This window comes from Somniosus microcephalus, chromosome 9 (genome assembly GCF_052327205.1).
Source record: "Somniosus microcephalus isolate GS21.2 chromosome 9, FLI_Smic_1.0, whole genome shotgun sequence".
Lineage (NCBI taxonomy): Eukaryota > Metazoa > Chordata > Chondrichthyes > Squaliformes > Somniosidae > Somniosus > Somniosus microcephalus.
Window position 1 is genome coordinate 190,355,164 of NC_140995.1, and position 19,030 is coordinate 190,374,193.

General features: G+C 45.7%; 1 protein-coding gene across 2 annotated transcripts in view; it reads right to left on the bottom strand.

Annotated features, from left to right (window-relative positions):
• ascc3 (activating signal cointegrator 1 complex subunit 3) overlaps positions 1 to 19,030 on the bottom strand; it is a 654,593-nt gene that overhangs the window by 210,643 nt on the left and 424,920 nt on the right. For both annotated transcript variants that reach the window (XM_085997711.1, XM_085997710.1), the window contains exon 19: positions 16,949 to 17,035. In XM_085997711.1, coding sequence (XP_085853837.1) covers positions 16,949 to 17,035 — 87 coding nt within the window. The remainder of the gene's footprint in view (positions 1 to 16,948; positions 17,036 to 19,030) is intronic.

A 19,030-nucleotide genomic window follows, 5' to 3' on the forward strand; every position in this document is an offset into this window, starting at 1 on the left:
CAGGCTAGAAAGATAAAGCGAGAAGTGTGCCAAGGGATTGTTTTTGGTATTATTAGTTGATTGCTCACAGCAATTTTAACTGACAAAATTTTTTCCCCAAGTTTTTTGCAGCAAAAAAACACCTTGGGGTATATTGGCTAGATTTTCCACCATTTGATTATGAGTGGATGAAAAATCTATCCCTCTTATGTATTGTTAAAAACACTTTTAATCTTGACAAAGAATTAAAAGCAAAAAGAATTTACAGATTTTGGTAAAATTCCCAATGAAAGCCTTTACAATAAAAACCCATTCTAGTAAAAAGTACTTTTAATCCTTGTAATAAATTAATTAAAAGTAAAAGTCTATGTAAATATGTAGGAAAATCAGCTTAATTTTACTCAACTAAACTTGTGGTTTTAAAATGATCATCTCTGTGGAGTTTTAAATAAAAGATTGGTTAGCACTGTTGCCTCACAGCGCCAGGGACCCGGGTTCAAATCCAGCCTCGGGCGACTGTCTGTGTGGAGTTTGCACATTCTCCCCGTGTTTGCGTGGGTTTACTCCGGGTGCTCCGGTTTCCTCCCACAGTCCAAAGATGTGCGGGTTAGGTTGATTGGCTATGATAAATTGACCCTTAGTATTAGGGGGATTAAATACGTGGGGTTACGGGGATAGGGTGGGATATGTGTTGGTGTAGGGGTTACGGGGATCGGGTGGGATATGTGTCGGTGCAGGCTCGATGGGCCGAAATGGCCTCTATCTGCACTGTGTGGTTTCTGTGATTCTGTGATTCTGTGATATTAAAGGTGCAGTCAAAGCACTGTACAGTTTGACCAAAGCTTCCTCTGATTTGTATTCCAATGTTTTGGCTATACAGTTCAACATTTCGGTGGTTTTATTGATTCCACCAATAGCAACTCAGGAAACAAGAAGTCAATCAGTAATGGCTGCCAATCTTCTGGCACTGCAGGCGACACTGGCAATCGGATGATTTAAAAGTAATTATACGGTTACCACTAATTGCAATAAGCTACCACGGACCAATAAGGTTTATTGGTCACATGCTTCCCCTGGCCCAATCAAAAGTAATGGGCAAAGTCAATTTTTCATTAAGCTATCTATTATGTATATAATTTATGACCTAATTGACAATATACTAAGCTAAATCTCCAAAATTGCAGATAAAACCAAACTAGGAGACACAGCAAATAGTAAGGAATGATGCAATCAAATTAGTTAAGGACCAATATAATTTGACTGGAATAAGTATAGAATTTGTGGAAGCAAAGAACCATAAGAGGGAATAGTGTATAGTATACTGATCAAAGTTCTAGTGCTTATAGTGGATAAATCAATGACATCATTAGCAAAGTGGTTATCTGCAGATTTTTTTAAAAATGGCAAATAAGGTACGGGGTTACATTAACAGGGTAATAGCGCACAAATTAAGAGAGGTTGTATTGTTACCGAACAAAGAGTTGATCAAGCTGTATCTGGACTACTTTGTGCAGATGTGGTCTAATCAGAAGAGGTATAATATTACCCTCAAAAGTTTGCAGTATGAGCAAAAGTATGCAGTATGAGCAAAGATGATTTTGGATATCAGGAACTGAGATTATGAGGAAAGGGAAAGGAAATTCAACTTGCTTTCTTTGAGAAAGACAACTGTTCGCTACGGTGAAATATTAAAATACCAGAGTACAAAAGTTAAAAATGAGCATATTACGAGTAATTGTAGAAAGCAGGCTAATAGATCTGTTGAACTGTTACCAGGGAAGACACTGAAAGAGACAGCATAAATGGCTTCAAAATACAATCTGAAAGGTTTCTGGAGAAAGAACTGAGATATGCTAAAGATGGACAGGGGAAAGTTGATCTATAAAAAGAGGGTGGAGATTATTGGGTCTTGTGGCATTTTCATGTTCCCTAATGTTTTAAAACTATCAATGCCAAATGCATGCAGTCTAGAACACAGTGTTAATCTATAGCATGGGTCCCACACTTCAAGATGCTCCAAGATAACCAAACATTTTATGTTACATGCTTAAGGATAATGAACAAGCAATGCAGGCACCTATAATCAAAGACTTGAACAAAAATTACTTTGGGGTGCCAGACGAAATTTTGATATGGAAACTTTATTCTCCCTAAAAACAGCCTCCCAGCAAAAGGGAATGAATTATTTCAATATTGGACACTCCTCAGTTAGTAAACTCAAAGCAGCTGGGGGTAGAGTTTCCGCTTTGGGCGCAATTGCCTATTCCGGCACAAATTATGCCCATTTGCGAATGTGGAAGGGCGTCGGAGCCCGAGGAGCCAGTGTCCCCAACGTTCTTTGTAGGGCCCGGAGGATTACTCCTGCTTTTCCTGGACTCTCAAAAATAGTTTTTACACTTATCTGTAAAGGCTTCCGCTTCTTGCCCATCAAGTTTTACTGAGCAGAACCTCTGCGGCAGATGCTTTACCCAGTAGACCGTTAAAATACCTTTAGGGTCCAATGGATGTCATGGGACCCCGATTCACAAGTATTCATTAGGCTCCCTTCTGAGGCAGGTGGGCACCTCAACCGCCCAAGAAAAAAGCAGTTAAAATGTCCGTGGAGTGCAAAGTGTACCACTTAGATTTTATTTCTCCTTCTGCCCAGATTCCACCAAGCAGAGATTTAAAATTCCCCCTTATATTGTTAGAGTAATTGTTGAGGGTGTTGTTAAAGCTGTTTGTGTGCAGCCTCAAAATTCCCTCACATGATATGGCAGCACAAGGCTTTATTGTTACTAAAGTAAAAACAATCCCATGGTAGCATGGGGATTTCACCCTGAAGAGGGCTTAATAACACAAATAAGTTATTAGATATAAATTGCTATTATAGTGTAATCTTCCCTGGTCCAGCAATTAATATTCAGCTCTGTCAACAGCTGGGTTCAAGAAAAAAAAACACTTTGCTTCTGCAGTTACTGAAACAGATTCATGAAGTTGCTAAGCAACAGAACACAAAGCTGACCACTACTGATGCTCAATTTGTTAACTATGTAGATTCTGATGCAGACCTTTGCAATTTAAAACTTCTTGCACTCAAATGCTTAGGAGTGATGTGATTTATAATATTTCGAAGTGTAAAATAATAACATTAAAAAAAAAATATGTTTACAGACAGCATTGAGGTTTGCCTAGAGTTAGTTCCAGAAAAAAAAATAATCTAAACATTTGTACAGAGTATTGGACAGTATAAAAGCCTCAATTTTGTGGCCCTGGTAAATTCTGTGCCAGGTATGCGAGCCAAAACTGCATTACACAAGTTTGCTATTTGAATAATTAACATATGTTTCCAGCACAACTTCAGCTTTGTGCTGGCAGCTAGCATAGTGGGAATGCAGGAAATATGACAAGTAGCTCAAATTCAAAGGTATGTGCCCACTCAAAATCTAAGTGGCTGTATATAAGGGAAATATAGTTTTAGCCATTATAAAAGGTATAAAATGGATCTTGACTATTTGTCAGCCTTTGCCAAGGATGTTGGCACTGGGAATGTCCTATGCTCTGTTGAGCTGATGCCACCTTTCCTCTGTGAAAGTCATAAATGTGTAGCTTCGCGTAAACAAAGCCTCTCCTGCTTGCTTGATGCATCGGTGGACAGCTCAAGTCAAATCAAATCAAATCAACTTTTATTGTCATTGTTAGTGCACAAGTGCAGTACAACGAAATGTAGGCTTGCGGCTCCCGAGAGTGTACATTTAGATTAAGACATTTAAACATTCAACATTCATTTGGCTTGTAATACATTAACATAAACATAACCATAATAAAGTGCATTGGCAGATGTGTAGGCTTTAGAGTTTATTTGTGGAGTTCAGTAGGATGACAGCCCTGGGAAAGAAGCTGTTCCTAAATCTGGTCGTACGGGTGCGAGTGCATCTGTAGCGTCTCCCAGATGGCAGGAAGGCGAACAGACTGTGGCTGGGGTGGGTAGGGTCTTTGATGATGGACCGTGACCTCCGTAAACAGCGTTTCTGGTATATGTGCTCTATGGTCGGTAGCCGGGTGCCGGTAATGCGTTGGGCAGTTTTGACTACCCGCTGCAGGGCTTTCCGGTCATAGTAGCTACAGCTGCCATACCATACTGTGATACAGTTTGTCAGGATGCTCTCTATTGTGCAGCGGTAAAAGTTAGAGGATCAGGGGTGACAGGTTACATCCCTTCAGCCTCCTTAGGAAATATAGGCGCTGCTGGGCCTTCTTCACCAGAGAGGAGGTATTGAGGGACCAGGAGAGGTCTTCCGTGATGTGGACTCCGAGGAACTTAAAGCTGTCCACCCTTTCCACCACAGCCCCATGGATGTGGATGGGGGTGTGACTTCCGCCTTTAGACATCCTGAAGTCCACAATGATTTCTTTGGTTTTCTTGATGTTAAGGGCCAGGTTGTTATCGGCGCACCACTTCACGAGATGCTGGACCTCCTCCCTGTAGGCTGACTCATCGTTGTTGGTGATCTGGCCTACTACCGTGGTGTCATCCGCAAACTTGATGATGGTGTTGGAACCATTAACAGCCACACAGTCGTGGGTGAAGAGGGAGTAGAGGAGGGGGCTCAGCACACATCCTTGTGGGGCCCCCGTGTTCAGGGTCAGGGGGGGGGGGGGGGGGGGGAAGGTGTGGTTACCTAATTTGACAGACTGGGGTCTGTTTGTTAGGAAGTCCAGGGTCCAGTTGCAGAGGGAAGTGTTCAGGCCAAGAGTTTGGAGTTTGGTGGCCAGCTTGTTTGGTGGCCAGACTGTGACTTAACATGTCCGTCCTGGGCCCCCTCCTCTTTCTCATCTGCATTCTGCCCCGCGGCGACATCATCCAAAGACATGGCGTCAGGTTCCACACGTTCGCCGATGACACCTTTACCTCTACCTCTCCACCACCTCGCTTGAGCGCTTCACTGCCCGTGTTTTCAGTCTGCTTATCCAATATCCAGTCCTGGATGACCTGCAGTTTCAACATTGGGGAGACCTAAGCCATCATCTTCGGCCCCCGTTACATCCAGAGTCTGCCAAGGATCCATCACTTGCTTTCTCTTCTCCTTCATTTACATGCTGCCCCTTGACAACAACATCCACAGACATGGGGTCAGCTGATGACATCCACCGGTGTTACCCACTGACACCATCGTCTTCACCCCCACAATTACCTCCATACCATCGCCATCAATTACATCCCACTCCCCTGCCACTGTCTCAGGCTGAACCAGGCTGTTCTGTTAGAAATTAGGGGTGCCTAAAAATGTATATGGTTATGCGAATGAAACTGTGACGCGAATAATACTGTGTTTAAATTATTGTATGTTAGTGCTCAAGACAAGTAAGGGGTTAATGTATAAGTTATGTTTTACTGGGGCTGCATAAGTTTTGGTTTCATGGAGAAGGTTGGATTAGAATTTGAGACAAAGGGGGAGAAATTCGGTATCGTCCATTTTGAGGCGCGAATATCAGCCGGACGCAAAGTTTAGCGCCCGGCGCAAATTATCGCCGACGACTGCAAAATTCGCCTCTCTCGCCCCTGGAGGTGATTGGAGCGCTAAATCAGGCGCTACACAACTCTCTTAAGGTGCTAAGCCTGAGGAGCGAGGCACTACCTCAGAGGGCGGGCGCAGCGCAGGTGCTGTCAGTTAGCGATTGAACACAGACACACTGGCGCCGGTCAGTTCTTAAAGGGGAGGGCTGATCTTGCTCTGCAGCCACGCCCTGCTCACTGGAGCCTCGAGTCTCGGCCTGGACAGACCTGTGGCGAAATCTTCCAACCAAGGACCATGGAGGGGGCCAGGGAGCGAGCACAGCACTTCAGCGAGCGGGCCTTGGAGGCTCTGGTTGGCGCGGTGGAGCGCAGAAGATCTCTACTGTACCCAGAGAGTGGCAGGAGGCCTTTGCCAAGCGACTACAGGAAAGTGTGGAGGGAGGTGGCTCACAGAGTGACCTCAGGCAGCATGGTGCCTAGGACCCGTGCAATGCAGGAAAAAGTTCAACGACCTCACTTGGGTCGTCAGGGTGAGTGCCTTTTTTCAAAACCTCTTCATCCCTCCATCTCCACCTCACTTTAGGGCCAGAGGGACTTGAAAGCCCCAATGCCCAGCACTCATCCAACACCTATGGCTCGTTCATGAAACACACACACACATTCCATACTTTGCATACAGTAAGGGCTATTCAACCATGGGAGGCATTTCAGGCAAGATCATGGCTGCATACAGTAAGGGCTATTCAACCATGGGAGGTATTTCAGGCAAGATCATGGCTGCATATTTGCTCAGACGCCGTCCCTTTTTCTTGCAGGCCAAGCTGGCTCATAATAGGAGACAGCAGCAACGGACCAGTGGAGGGCGGCCTCACCTTCAAGCCCTCAGTGACCTTGAGCAGCACGTCCACAGGATTGTGGCAAGCCGGATGCTTGGTCCCGTCGACACTGGAGACGCCGACCCCGTTCTGGCCAGCAATGGTAAGGTCATCACCTTTTTGTCCTCTCTCCTTCCACTTCTTCCTCACAACAGCAGCCTTTGACACTTTCAATCCAAATCAGTACATCGTTGCACTCATGTCTCCCTTACTGCCACCCTGTCCTCACGCTAAAGCCACTCTTGTACCTCCCTGCTTTCAGATGGTGATTTACCAGGTGGGGAGACAGGCCCTCAAGCTGCGATTGGGAGTGAAGCTGAAGGCGAGGAGGAAGAGGAAGCCGGACCATCAGCGCAACCCTCTGCCGAGGCAGCCCATGCCCATACTGGGGACACGACTTCCCTGGAGGGGAGCAGGGGGGAATGGTCTGATGAGGGTGAAGCTCCAGGACCCAGCGGGCTGCAGCAATGCGAGGGGGTTAGTGAAGCTCGGGGGCCTTCTCCCCAGACGGAGAGTATGGCCTCGAGTCCTGCTGCACTGAACGCAGACGAGAAGAGGGTCCTCGCTGAAATGAGCGCCCAGGCGGAGCAAAGGCACACTGAGCTCATGGCTGCAGTGGCAAGGATGCCCGAATCCATTGAATCACTGGCAAGGAGTGTGGAGCACTGCGTTGGAGCACAGGCGGCTGCCACGCAAATGCTAAGTGCTGCAATGCAGTCAGTGGCTGGTCTCATGCAGACACCGATTGAGGTCACGCGAGCACTGACTGCTGCCACCCTCGCTGGATCGGGCAGATTTCCCCGGGGCTCTCACCGCGCCGCAGCTGGCCAGCAATCTGTGCTCCAGCAGATTGCTCCGCATGCTGAGGTGCTGCCCCGTCGGAGTGCCAGCGTGTCGGTCGAGCAGGGAGTTGCCGTCCTCGCTCAAGATGACAGCATTCCTGCTGCCAACACTGTCACTTCTCCACTGCACTTGCCACCACCTGCAGGACAGACTGCTGCCACCCATGCAGAGTTGGAGCAGTCAGCAGCCGGGCCCTCCAGGCCCAGAGCTGGTCCAGGCTGTCCCTCAAGGGCATCTGCAGTCTCAGTTTCTGACACTCAGCAGCCTTCCCCCAGCCTTGCTGCAGCCACTGGGGTCCCATTACAGAGGAGCTGCAGGGTGGGAAGGGGGCAATTTCGCAAGGGAGGCAGGTCACCCTCGAAGGGCAAAAAGTAGGAGGTGTCACAAAATGTATTTCATTGTTTTATTGAAGGCCGAAGGTCGTGGTCAAATTTTTGTTACTGTTTTGGACATTGTCTCCAGGTTGAGAGAGCCAGTTATGTGAATGACTTTTTTTTGGTGTTTCTTTCTATTACTTTGTCATGCGCAAATGAGACACAGTTTGGGAAATAAAGAAGTGTCTGTATTCAAAATGTGCATGTTTGGTCTTTGCACTCATTGTTGCCTTGACCGGCTTAGGGGTTGCGGGATGGCTTCATTCAGGTTGTTTGAATGGCATAAGCCATTCCCTCAGAGGGGGCCTAGAAGCGGCTTGCTATGAGCCTTTGACGGATGGCCCTTCCACTTTGCGCCTCCCTCCCGCCTTGGTGCTGCTGATGTTCATCCTCCTCCTCCGCTGCTGCTCCAATGTCTGGTGGCATTGGCTGGGTCCTGAGGATTGCCAGGTTATGCAGCATGCAGCACACAACAACGAAGTGGGAGACTCGCTCAGGCGAGTACTGCAGGGCTCCTCCAGCATGGTCCAGGCAGCGGCACCGTTGCTTGAGCACGCCGATTGTGTGCTCAACGATGTTCCTGGTAGCTTGATGGCTCTCGTTGTATCGTAGCTCAGCAGGGGTGCTGGGCAAACGGAGCGGGGTCATCAGCCAGGTGCACAGAGGATATCCCTTGTCCCCGAGAAGCCAACCTCCTGGGTGAAGCGGTGCCTCGAAAAGGTCTGCCACAGAAGTCTGGCGCAGGATGAAGGCACTGTGGCTGCTGCCTGGAAAGTGGGCATTGACAGCGAGTATCAGCTGTCTGTGGTCACAGACCAGCTGAACGTTTAAGGAATGGAAGCCCTTTCGGTTGCGGAGATCCTCGGCATTCTCTTGTGGCGCCCGCAACCCGCAAAGCCACATGGGTGCAGTCAATGGCGCCCTGCACCATGGGGAAGCCCGCTATCCTAGCAAAGCCCGTTGCGCGTTCTTGCTGCTTGTCCGGGGTCATGGGGAAAGAGATGTACTCTCGTCTCCTTTTAAAGAGGGCATTTGTGACCTGACGGATGCAGCAATGCACCGCGAACTGGGAGATATTGGCGATGTCTCCAGTAGCGGATTGAAAGGAGCCGGTGGCATAAAAGTTGAGAGCCACTGTTATCTTCACTGCCACCAACAGAGACGTCCTGCTCCTCAGTTGAGGCTGCAGATCTGGCTGAAGCAGGTGGCAGAGCTCAGTGACCACCTCCTTGCTGAATCGTAGCCTTCGCAAACAGTGCTCCTCAGACATATTAATGTAGGAGAACTGTTGGCGAAAAACCCTGGGAGGGTAAGGTCTCCTGTACCGACGCCTGTTGGCCCTACTCTGTCTGGCCATGATTGCCACTCTCTCTCTGTGCCCTCTGAATGTGATGGAGAAGGACGACATTCCCATCCATTGCAGCCCCCATAGTATCTGGGCAATCAAAGTTATGACGGTCAAAAAGCAAAGTACCTGCAAAGTTATGGTCAGAAGCCAAAACTACCTCAGACAGCGTTGACTCAATGCAGAAGTCTCTCTCTCTCTCTTTGTCTCTCTCCAAATCTCTGTCTCTCTCAGAACGAGTGGTGCAAAAATGGCTACCACACAAAAGCCAGGAAGAGGCCCCCTTTAAATAGCGCCCCCCCCAGCCACTGGGAAGCGTTCCAGTCAACCTGTCGTTGGTCGCGCCAGGCGGAAAGGAGGGGGGCGCCACTGAATTTCCGGTCCGGGGCGCCCCAAGGGCGTTGCACTCTCAGATGATGTCAAGATCTGCGTGCACACGAGATCGGGCGGTATTGTTTAGCGCCGCCGCAAAATGTCCGGTCAATTTCGCGAGAGGCGCAGATATCACCACGCCCGGGCGCTAGTGGGTTTGCGCCCCACTTAGCGCCCTCTTAAGGCGCTAACTGGTGGCACTACCAACTGAATTTTTCCCCCAAAGTGTTTTAATTAGTTAGATTAGAGGATGCATAACATCCCAGATAGGGGCCCACAGTATGGCCTTGTCAGCTAACAACAGACTAGCTGTCTGTTTTTGTAAGTTTAGGATTTTGACTCTGTTGTGTCTTTAATTTGGCCAATGAAGGCCCAACCTATTTTTCTTCTGTTATTACTAATAACCATATTATAATGCTAAGGAAGAATTTGGAGTTTGTTTAACAGAACTGCTTGCAAAGATAATTAAAAGTTAATGGCCTAGAAATTGGGTTCTGGTCTTGCCAGGGCTGTAGCGCCAGAAAGTTTGCGCCAGCGGTAATGCGGCAGCGCGCGACGAAAATTCGGGTGCGCCGGGCCCAGACGGCGGCGGGCGCTAAAACCCTCCTTTAGCGCCTCAAAACGGGCGTGAACTTGGGTTTCCCGGCGCTAATCCCCCGCTGCGGCACCCGATGCGGTGCGGCAGGCGGGGGAACTGCAGGCCTCCTCCTCCTGTTAAGGAGGAGCTGCCTGCAGCCGACAACTGTCCGGCGGATTGACCCGATATCTGAGCCCGGCACCTCGGGGAAGTGCCGGGCTCGCATGAGACACTGATCAGGGCCGCGGGGGGGGGAATGCAGGAGTCCGGGAAGGGAGGTGCGGGCAGGCGGCCGCCGGTCCACCTTTATGCGCCGGCGCACACTGGGGGAAGACTCTGTTGCCAGAGTCTTAGTTGCGCCTGCCACGGGCGAGGCGGGCGCAACTGAATTTCGGCCTGGGGCCGGGTTACCACGGCAACCGGGACGCTGCGCACACCGATGACGCCATCGGTGCCGGCGCAGCGCTACCGGTGCAACGCCGATTTAGGGCCCCAGGGAATTTCTCAACTGGCCATAACTCCGGCGCTAGGCCCTCTAGCGCCTCAAATGCGGCGCTAGGCCTACCGAATTTCTAGGCCAATTAGTATAAAGGGCATAGAATAGAAGGAATTTATGGGAGTTAAGGTACCATCTCAGGATGGAATAGTCTGTTAGATTAAGGGGGGATAGTTTGGATGGCGGCTGGTTGAGTAAGACAGCTCTGGCTTGGGCCTCTGATTTAATGGCCCAAAGCTGTGCCTGGTACATGCACTGGCTGCACCAGGGGGGACAAGACAGGACGAGATGAGAGATTATTGCTCTGGAAGGAAAGGACCAGATGAGATAAGGAAAGACAGTCCTCAACATGCTGTAAGGCCATGACTGATCAAGTACAGAAAGCATGTGTAATGGTTGTGAAGACCCCTTGAGGGAGGATCTTCATCTGTAAGTTTAGACAAAGAACTCGACATGCAACTCGTTCTAAGGGGAACCTCTATAGGTTAAATGGTCTTGTCCATTATTCTACTTCAGGCCCACCCCTAAAAAGAGCTAAAGAACTCTTAGCTCAGACCATGGAGTGAAGGGCTCCCAAGAGTGGAAACGGTGGTCTAACACTCTTCAGAGAGTGGACCCATGCGGAACTAGTCTAACACTCTTGGGTAGTTCAGAGAAAGAGAGAGAGAGAGAGAGAGACACGTGAGACAAGAAGGAGAATGAATAAGAAAAGCTGTTCGCGCATGCCAACTCTCTGTCTGATCGGGTCCGGTAGCAGCTGCTTGTCATGGTCGTATGCTTTTGCTGTATAACTAGTGTGTTATATTCCATCCTAAACTCCGATTAAACACAATATACCCACCATATTGGTTTGCACTTGATCCTGATTATTTGAAAGACCAGAGCGATAAGTTAATCGCTACAGTTCGCAACCTTGGCATACTTTTTGACCCCAAGCTGAGCTCCCTTATCCTCTCCATCACAAAAAATTCTTACTTCCAAATCCGTAACTTTGTCTGTCTCTGCCACTGCCTCAGTCCATCTACTGCCGAAACCTTCATCCATGCCTTTGTCACCTCCAGACTATTCCAACACTCTCCGAGTTGGCCTCTCATCCACCACCCTGCATAAACTTCAGCTCATCCAAAACTCTGCTGCCCATATCCTATCCTGCACCAAGTCTTGCTCATCCATCACACCTGTCGTTGCTGACCTAGGTTAGCTCTTGGTCCCCACAATGCCTCAAATTTAAAATTCTCATCCTTGTGTTCAAATCTCTTCATGACCTCGCCCTTCCCCGTCTCTGTAACCTTCTCCAGCCCTCCAAGAAATGTGCATTACTCTAATTCTAGCATCTTGTGCATTCCCAACTCTCCACCATTGGCAGCCGCGCTAACAACTGACTAGGCCCAATGCTCTGAAATTCCTTCCCTAAACCTCTCCACCCTGCTCTCCTCCTTTGACCCTCCTTGAAACCTACCCCTTTGACCAAGCTTTTAGTCACCTCATCCAATAGCTCCTTCTTCAGCTCAGTGTCAATAATTGTGCGATTACATTTCTCTGAAGTGTCTTGGGCCATTTTTCTACGTTAAAGGCGCTGTATAAATGCAACTTGTTTTGTTTAAGTCGACTGTGATGGCTTGGAAGGATCTGGTTATGTAAATGTTTAATGCATATCCACAGGAAGAGCTGTCTCTGTGGTACAAACTATCTACAGGCCTGTCTACAGGAGATAGTATAGTTACATCGAGTCTACAGCACATAAACAGGCCATTTAGCCCAACTGGTCTATGCCAGCGTTTATGCTCCACATAAGCCTATGGCAGTCCCTTTTGTGAAGCAGAGGCACTGAAACATAGAAAAATAGGAGGAGTAGGCCATTCAGCCCTTCGAGCCTGCTCCGCCATTCAATATGATCATGGCTGATCCTCTATCTCAATACCATATACCCGCTCTCTCCCCATACCCCTTGATGCCTTTTGTGTCTAGAAATCTCTCTCTCTCCTTAAATATATTCAGTGACTTGGCCTCCACAGCCTTCTGTGGTAGAGAATTCCACAGGTTCACCACCCTCTGGAGTGAAGAAATTTCTCCTCATCTCAGTCCTAAATGTCCTACCCTGTATCCTGAGACTTTGACCTCTCGAGCCAGGGGAAACATCCTCCCTGCATCCAGTCTGTCTAGCCCGGTCAGAATTTTATACGTTTCAATGAGATCCCCTCTCATTCTTCTAAACTCTAGTGAATACAGGCCTAGTCGACCCAATCTCTCCTCAAGCGACAGGCCTGCCATCCCAGGATTCAGTCTGGTGAACCTTCGCTGCACTCCCTCTATGGCAAGTATATCCTTTCTTAGGTAAGGAGACCAAAACTGCACACAGTACTCCAGGTGTGGTCTCACCAGGGCCCTGTACAACTGTACAAAGACATCCTTGCTCCTGTACTCAAATCCTCTTGCAACGAAGGCCAACATACCATTTGCCTTCCTAACTGCTTGCTGCACCTGCATGTTTGCTTTCAGTGACTGGTGTACAAGGACACCCAGGTCCCTTTGTACATCAACATTTCCCAATCTATCACCATTTAAATAATACTCTACCTTTCTGGTTTTCCTACCAAAGTGAATAACTTCACATTTATCCACGTTATACTGCATCTGCCATGTATTTGAAGACTGACATGCCCAAGAATGACCATCTGGTTCAGCAAGTATGGGTCCTGGGATAAGACTGGTGACTATCACTACACAGTTGAACCTGTCTTGTGTGTCCAGTCAAGAACTGTTCTTCCTCCTTCAATCCATTTCTGGTTTTACAATCAAGAGTTAAAAAAACTCATTGAGTGCTTAGTGGGGGTCTGCAGGCATGGCTTAAACTAAAGGCTTGCAGAGATTCTCATAGGGAAGTTGTCATAGCCACAGACTGCACCTTTAGCATAGGCACCGTTATAGTTGCTACAACATAAAATTGGTGGATATATGAAAACAGCTGCCAATTTTTCTCTTTGTCTTTATTTAAAAAGAGGCACTCCCTCCTGATAGCACAATCAAAACTAGAGTTTATAAGCAACTTCACATATAAAATGCATCCTACCAACCAATTCTACAGAGTGTCGCAGGACCGTTATGCTGTGCCTCCATGACCCAGTTGTTGATTTAGTGACAAAACTTTTGCATTGGCGTGAAAAAAAAAATCCACTTTGAAGAGTGTAATTGTTGACTTTACAGAGAGAGGAAATTATTTTTTTTATTCGTTCCTGGGACGTGGACGTTGCTGGCAAGGGCAGCATTTATTGCCCATCCCTAGTTGCCCGCGAGAAGCCGATGGTGAGCCGCCTTCTTGAACCGCTGCAGTCCGTGTGGTGAAGATACTCTCACAGTGCCGTTAGGGAGGGAGTTCCAGGATTTTGACCAAGCGATGATGAAGGAATGGCAATATATTTCCAAGTCAGGATGCTGTGTGACTTGGAGGGGAACCTGCAGGTGATGGTGCTCCCATGTGCCTGCTGCTCTTGTCCTCCTAGGTGGTAGAGGTCGTGGGTTTGGGAGGTGCTGCTGAAGAAGCCTTGGCGAGATGCTGCAGTACATCTTGTAGATGGTACTCACTGCAGCCACGTTACGGTGGTGGTGCAGGGAGTGAATGTTTAAGGTGGTGGATGGGGTGCCAATCAAGCGGGCTGCTTTGTCCTGGATGGTGTCAAGGTTCTTGAGTGTTTTTCGAGCTGCACTCATCCAGGCAAGTGGAGAGTATTCCATTACACTTCTGACTTGCGCCTTGTAGATGGGGAGTCAGGAGGTGAGACACTCGCAGCAGAATACCCAACCTCTGACCTGCTCTTGTAGCCACAGTATTTATGTGGCTGGTCCAGTTAAGTTTCTGGTCAATGATGACCCCCAGGATGTTGATGGTGGGGGATTTGGCAATGTTAATGCTGTTGAATATCAAGGGGTAGTGGTTAGACGCTTGTTTGTTGGAGATAGTCATTGCCTGGCACTTGTGTGGCACGAATGTTACTTGCCAATTATCAGCCCAAGCCTGAATGTCATCCAGGTCTTGCCGCATTTGGCTATGGACTGCTTCATTATCTGAGGAGTTGCGAATGGAACTGAACACATTGCAATCATCAGCAATTAACCCCAATTCTGACCTTATGATGGAGGGAAGGTCATTGATGAAGCAGCTGAAGATGGTTGGGCCTAGGACACTGCAGTGAGGAACTCCTGCAGCAATGTTCTGGGGCTGAGATGATTGTCCTCCAACCATCTTCCTTTGTGCTAGGTATGACTCCAGCCAGTGGAGAGTTTTTCCCCTGATTCCCATTGACTTCAATTTTACTAGGGCTCCTGATGCCACATTCGGTCAAATGGTGCCTTGATGTCAAGGGCAGTCACTCTCACCTCACCTCTGGAATTCAGCTCTTTTGTCCATGTTTGAACCAAGGCTGTAATAAGATTTGTTTATAATTTATTATAGATCTCATCACTGTCATGCAAATAGAATCCAAGAGAAGTGGAATCTACAGCTTTCAAATGACAAATGGGAAAATCTAACTACACGGAATTTTATAACCAGCAATCGAGTGTTGAAAATAGACATATGGCAAGAACTGCTTCTACAAGCTTTGGAGACCCTGAGAAATACATTACAAAGATTGAAATTTGGTTTTAAAACAAAACAAAAGTAGTAAATGATAGGAACACTGTTCTTCCAAACTCCACATTCAAAACGTTAACTTATCTGTTCTCTCCAGAGATGCTGAATGACCTGCTGTGCATTTCTACCATTTTCTGTTTTTGTTTCAGGTCTCCAGCATCTGCATTCTGTTTTTTTCTGAGTTTTTTTTTGGTTTGCAATACATTTTAATGGGTGATATAGAAATATATATTATTGCAGAGCCACGAAACTGGCCGCTTCGAGAAATGTAGTACAGTCGATCTACTGGCCATTGGAACTTTTTCTCACGTATTCCATGTGTAGTTTAGTAATTTCCTAGTGCCATTATGCTACAAAGCAGCTACTTCATTAGCGACACATCATATTGTGGCTAAAATCTGCTCTTGACTAATGGGAGATCTAAACTCAGATAATCTTGCCATTAACTCTAACTCCAGGAAATAAGAGTCAATTAAGCCATATTCTCTTTAAACCAGAAGGAAGGTCCTTCTGCACTGCTGCTCAGGCGAGGTGAACTCCTGGTCTCTGCTTTTCCATTTTAATTTATTTGTCACTTATTGTGAGAAAAGTAAAGAAAGTGATAGACCAAAGTTCCTCTATGTGAAGAATAGACATACTTCTTAATTGTCAGTACACTGCCTTTACAGAATCAAGTGATTCTCTTCCTCCCTGCATACTCCGATTTCACAAAAAATCTTGAACTTAAAACAAGCAGATATTGAAGGATAATTTAGTTAAAAGAAAATCTTTGTTCTGCCATTTTTAATTGAACACAAACATCCAACAGTTCTCAAAACATTAGTGAAGCGTTTGTGTAGTTGTGCTCTTTTAAACTATTGCCTCGTAAAACTTTTTTTTTTTAAGATCAGGGTGCACAGTAGTTGTAAAGGTCCTGCATAGCAATGAGCTTCTGCACTCAAAGATACATGATATCATATTAGGATACCGCACTGGTTTCATATTTAATGGAGGACTATAGTGTACAGCTCATATCATATATGCAAATTGAAGTGTTTATTGCACTAATTCTGCAAGGGATCAGCTGGCAATATAATACAGCTTCATACTACAGTAATTACAACAGACATTACATTCTGACTGACTGGGATTCATTGTAAAATTCACAATTCCTCCAAGCTTTAGAGCTGCTCAGTGTTGTATGTGGAGGAGCTGTGAAGTTGGAAGAACGCAACAAAAAAATACAATTGAGACAGGGCTAAAAGAAAGCCTAGAAGATTACATTGAAAGACTCCTCTCTCTGCTGACAATGCAGATCCTACATAAACTGAGTCTGGGCACTCTTAACCCAATTTTTGATTGCAACAGACCACACACAAATTGTCTACCAATTGCCACTAACTTGCCTAGTTAAGGCACATTGTTGGATAAAGTGAAGGATCCTCTCGTCTACACCTGGCAACGTTGCACCTGACGAGGGAGTGCTTTGGGGTGATAATGGAACAAAAATGGAAAAGTATTCTGCTTCTCAGAATTAACATCATATATCTTGAAAAGCACAAAAAAATTTAAATTGTAAATTAAAAACACACAGACCCCTGAATTCGAATAGTGAAATAATTTATAGATATACATTTATCGAGGTTTAAGTACATTAATCAGGGTCTGTTGCAACATTTGGCTTTGCCCAATACCAAAATGGTCCCCAGTGTACTCAAGCCCTTGATAAATGGATGCTTTCTCATTCATCATTGAATGAATGAGTTTTAAACATGCAAATCTTTAGTTTCAACTCCTTAAATGTTCAATCCATTAACTCTTTCACTCTCAAAGACACAACTGTTGAAGCACAAAGTATTTCCCTACAATTCATTTAAAGAGCAGCTTCAACTGGCTTCAGTCATCCTTCATCAGCCACTCAGCGCTTGAACAAATGCTTCATGGTGAAGCACCAAGTACTTCAATTCTCAAGTCATTTTACCTTGATCTGCTCAAATTCTTCAGCTTTAGATACTAGAGCAAAAATGTCTGCCTCAGTCTTGTGAGCGCTGAACAGTTCGTTAAAAGTCTGGAAATGAAAGACAAAAAGTTGTCAATAAATTAGCAAAGCCTGGTGCCTCATTTACATTAAAACACATATACATTTTGGGTGATTTTAAAGATCTGGTCACCACAGACAAGCATGGAAAGGAAATAGTTCAAAAGAAATTCTTTGAAGTGGCCAATAATAATACAGTAGTCGCAGGCTGGTACCAAATTATTGCTAAATAGAATGCTAGATGTTTGCAGAAATTGTGATAGATGACGTATTTCTATGTGTTTTTTGTGCAATATTACATTGTTGTATTCCAACTTTATTCCTGTATAATGCCCCATTGAAAAATAATTGTGCAATGGACAACAAATTTATTTCCGATTCACTAAAGCTTTGGCTTTCACACCTTTTGGTATCAGGCATATATAGTACATTGTGTAGTCACCTTTTTTATCTTTGCTTACATAACAGTAATCTGGCAAAATCTCAATACCATTCTGAAGTCAAAAGTTTTAATGCTTGTGACAGTTGAGGGGCTCCAGACTGCTTCAAACTGTCGAATCTCTGTTAAATCTTTTCATATGAATTTTTAGCTAGGTCAACCACTGCAAATTTAAAATGGAACGCTGTTGCCGCACTCCAAAAGGAACTATTTTGTCTTGGAGGGTCTGAGCTCAAGAAAAACACAATATTGCCTGGTGTTGGGAATTAGTTTCAAGGGAAGGCAACCCACCTAAGTTCATGTTATTACCTAAAAATAAACTAGTCAGGTTAAATTTTTCAGGCTACCTGCTGATGTCTGTGAAAAGACAATGTATGCAAGTTTGCCACTGTGTGGTGAAATGGAACTGTGTTGGCTGTGATTGTGAAAACCATTTAAGGGGGTTGTTATGTCAGATGGAAATTCCAAAAGGTTTTTGTTTCAGGCCAGACTCAGTAAACATCTCCTGAGTGGAGGCTTGCTAGCCATATCCCCAGCCCTTCGGGTGATATATAAAAAAAATCTTTTCTAATTGTTGAGAAAGAGCCAGAGCTTTTTCAAAGGACAAGTCAATTGGTAAAAGTCTAGTTTGATTGATAGCTCTGTGCTCAAAGGCTTCTTGGGATATATTCTGAAGGCTGTTGACCATTTCTTCAGTTTTGTTTCAGGTTGTGCTAAAGGCCAAATAAGGCTCAATGTGAAAAGCAGATAAATTGTTGCTCTCACATACAAACATCGTATCGGGAAATCTTGTAGTTTATTAGACTGTGTAAGAAATGTTCTGAAAAAAATATAAATCTTAGTGCTGCCAGTTTCTTACTGCTTTCTTTTGCTTCAGCACATTTTTAACTATTGTAATACATTTTCGTAGCTTTAGCCTGAATGCAATAATATGGTGTTTCTATTTCTATTGAAGAGGTCAGGGCACAGTGAGCATTCCATGAAACTTGTAAAGTATCTTGGTAAATGGATGATTGCTGATCCGGAGGTACACAAATCCATTCACTCCCCACAAGGCCAACAGTTTCAGATCACAGTTGCTGGTCTGCATATGGAAACTGCCTTGTTGCTGTGAGCACAAATAAAAAGTGTGTTGGGAAAAAGTCCTAACTGTATCAATACTTCTTGAGAGACAAAATCAGCAGCCCAGATACTACAGAAAAGAAGCTTTACTTAAAAGGACAATTCTACTGAAACATCACATTTTGAAACAGATGTACAGTGACAAGTGCAAATGAGAGATACTGATGAGACATTCCTTTAATCTCTATAACAATTCAGTGGAATGCATCCCCTTTTAAATAACGTAAATTGTCATTCCTCTCCCTTATAAAAATGCTATTTGTTTTCTACACCACTCATCATTCTCCCCCAAAAACGTCACTGGAAGAAGCATCTTGTTGCCATGCCTCCATTTAGAACATTCTTAAAATAGATACTTGATCTGTGTAATGGACCATTAGACACCCAGCATCCAATTTGTCCTCCGACCCTTTTGGCAGGGCAGTGTCTAGCCTCTGCTCAGCAGCTCTCTGAATTGGCATGAC